A 2,238-nucleotide genomic window follows, 5' to 3' on the forward strand; every position below is an offset into this window, starting at 1 on the left:
CAGGCGGGGCTGCGGCGCAGGCGGTGCAGCACAGCAGCGGCGTAGGCGGGGAAGCGACGCAGGCAGCGGTGCAGCGCGGCAGTGGCGCAAGCGGGGCAGGCGGTGCAGCGCGACAGCGGTGCAGGCGGGGAAGCGGCGCAGGCAGAAGCGGGGCAGCGTGGCAGCATAGTCAGCGGGGTAGACGAAAACGGGCCATGCAGGCCAGTCGCGGCGGCCTGGCGAGCCGCATACGTTGTGTTTCGTATGAACGTATTATCTACGTATAAGAAGCGGGTGGGGCAGGTGGGCTCTTTTTAAAGATATGGTCATCGTGCCTCTGCTTACGAAGGGGTATCGAGCAATCTCAGTCCTTTTTGTGTTAGGGGGTGTATCGAAGCAAAAATGCTCACGCAAACTAAGTTATTATCTAAAAGCGTTCGGGTTGCCATGCTTAACTCCCGTACGTTTGGAAAAGTTATCATTATCGAAAAGAAACTACGTCTTGCCGCACCCCTCAAAAAGAAAATACGTCTTCCCTCCGTGCGGTTATCCAACCGCGTTTGTTTTTTCGGCATAATACATCCACCGGTGTTTGATACCACGGGATTCCGCCCCAGGGGGCTTCGTCGTGGCTTCCTTGGCCCCAACGTAAACGCAAACGCCGGGCCTTGCTCTGGCCACGCCACGCCGGGTCGCGGTCCGGTGCCAGCCGCCTATAAAACCAGTGGCCTGGCCACTCCCCTTGCCGCCCAGATACACATACCATCCACCATTTGTCCGTCGCCAGTAGCCACAGAGTCCATCGCCAGAGCCCAGAGAGAGACAGAGTACTACGCTCCACTCCACACGCCGGCCGTTCCATTTCGCTCCGCCCTCCCGCCTTGCCCCGTTGCAGAATTCCCGTCGGCTCGCTCGGAGCAGTTCGCCGCCGTTAAAGCACTCGCTCGCCACCATGAAGGTGCGTGCGTGGTTGCTTGCTGTCGATCGATCGAGCTGGGGCTTAATTTGCTTCCCTTTTCTGGTTCTTGATTGCTGCTTGCTCCGGTTGCTGATTTTGTTTTTGGCTCTTGTCTGATGGTTGCAGAAGGTTGTGCTCAAGCTGGATGTGCACGACGACAGGCACAAGGCCAAGGCGCTCAAGGCCGTCTCCGGTCTCCAAGGTACTAGATCACCCCTGTTTCCTCTTGCTCTGCTTCGCCGCACAGTTGTAAATATCGGCGGAATTGAAGGCCAGAATCCTCATCCATGTCTGAATTTGGGCTGCCACAGGTATCGACCAGCTGGGCGTGGACATGAAGGACCAGAAGATGACCATCGTGGGCACCGTCGACCCCGTCGCCGTCGTCGGCAAGCTGCGCAAGCTCTTCCCCGGCGTGCAGATCGTCTCCGTCGGCCCGGCCAAGGAGGAGAAGAAGGACGACAAGAAGGACGGCGGCGGGGACAAGAAGCCCGCCGGAGACAAGAAGGACGGCGACAAGAAAGACGGGGAGAAGAAGGACGGCGGCGACAAGAAGCAGCAGGAGGCGAAGCCACCCATGGCCGTGTACCCGCCCTACGGCTACGCGCACTACGGGTACCCGCCGCCGCCGCCTCCGCCACGCTACTTCGTCCGCAGCGCCGAGGAGGACCCCAACTCGTGCGTCATCTGCTGATCGGCACGCGCCGCCGCCGCCCGTCCCTTGTACATTTCGTCGCCGTCCTGCCTGTCTTCCTCTGCTGCCGGTGGTTGGTGGTTGGTGGTTGCTGTACTCATCAGCCTACCCGCTGCAGCGATCGACGGCGTCGTTTCTACACTTAGATATACAGTACGTATGACCGTGTAATTACCGGTTGCATCGGCAGCTGCTGTTTGGCTTGCTTTTGGAGAGGTGCAGTAGTAGCACATGCATCATGTCTGCTGATCAGTTTGTAGAGCGCATACACGAGAGTGAGAAGAACTATAAAGATGTAGTACGTACGTACCACTTTTGACAGTATAATTCGATTTGAGAATATTAGTACATTACTGCCCAGCTGGTCTGAAAAGTACTTGTGTTTCTTCTCTCCTGATGCGAAAAGCGTTATCACTAAAATATCCGGCTGTGCTAAAGCTCATGAGATTGTATTTGTCATTAAATCGCAAATGATTTCAGTACCTACGATGATTATGCTATTGTGATGATTGTTGGTTGCTGGGATTCTCCATGTTATTCAGGCTTGCATAATTAAACTGTTTGTAGGCCTAATATAGTGCATCACTGTAATTTCGGAAAGATAAAC

General features: G+C 55.8%; 1 protein-coding gene across 1 annotated transcript; it reads left to right on the top strand.

Moving 5' to 3' along the window:
- The first annotated feature begins 715 nt into the window (after window positions 1-715).
- On the top strand, window positions 716-2,004 carry LOC119366242 (heavy metal-associated isoprenylated plant protein 39-like). Its single transcript, XM_037631934.1, has 3 exons — window positions 716-937; window positions 1,064-1,139; window positions 1,249-2,004. The coding sequence occupies exons 1-3, from the start codon at window positions 932-934 to the stop codon at window positions 1,629-1,631; spliced, it is 465 nt and encodes a 154-aa protein (XP_037487831.1). The 5' UTR covers window positions 716-931; the 3' UTR covers window positions 1,632-2,004.
- Window positions 2,005-2,238: the final 234 nt, after the last annotated feature.

This window comes from Triticum dicoccoides, chromosome 2B, assembly GCF_002162155.2.
Source record: "Triticum dicoccoides isolate Atlit2015 ecotype Zavitan chromosome 2B, WEW_v2.0, whole genome shotgun sequence".
Lineage (NCBI taxonomy): Eukaryota > Viridiplantae > Streptophyta > Magnoliopsida > Poales > Poaceae > Triticum > Triticum dicoccoides.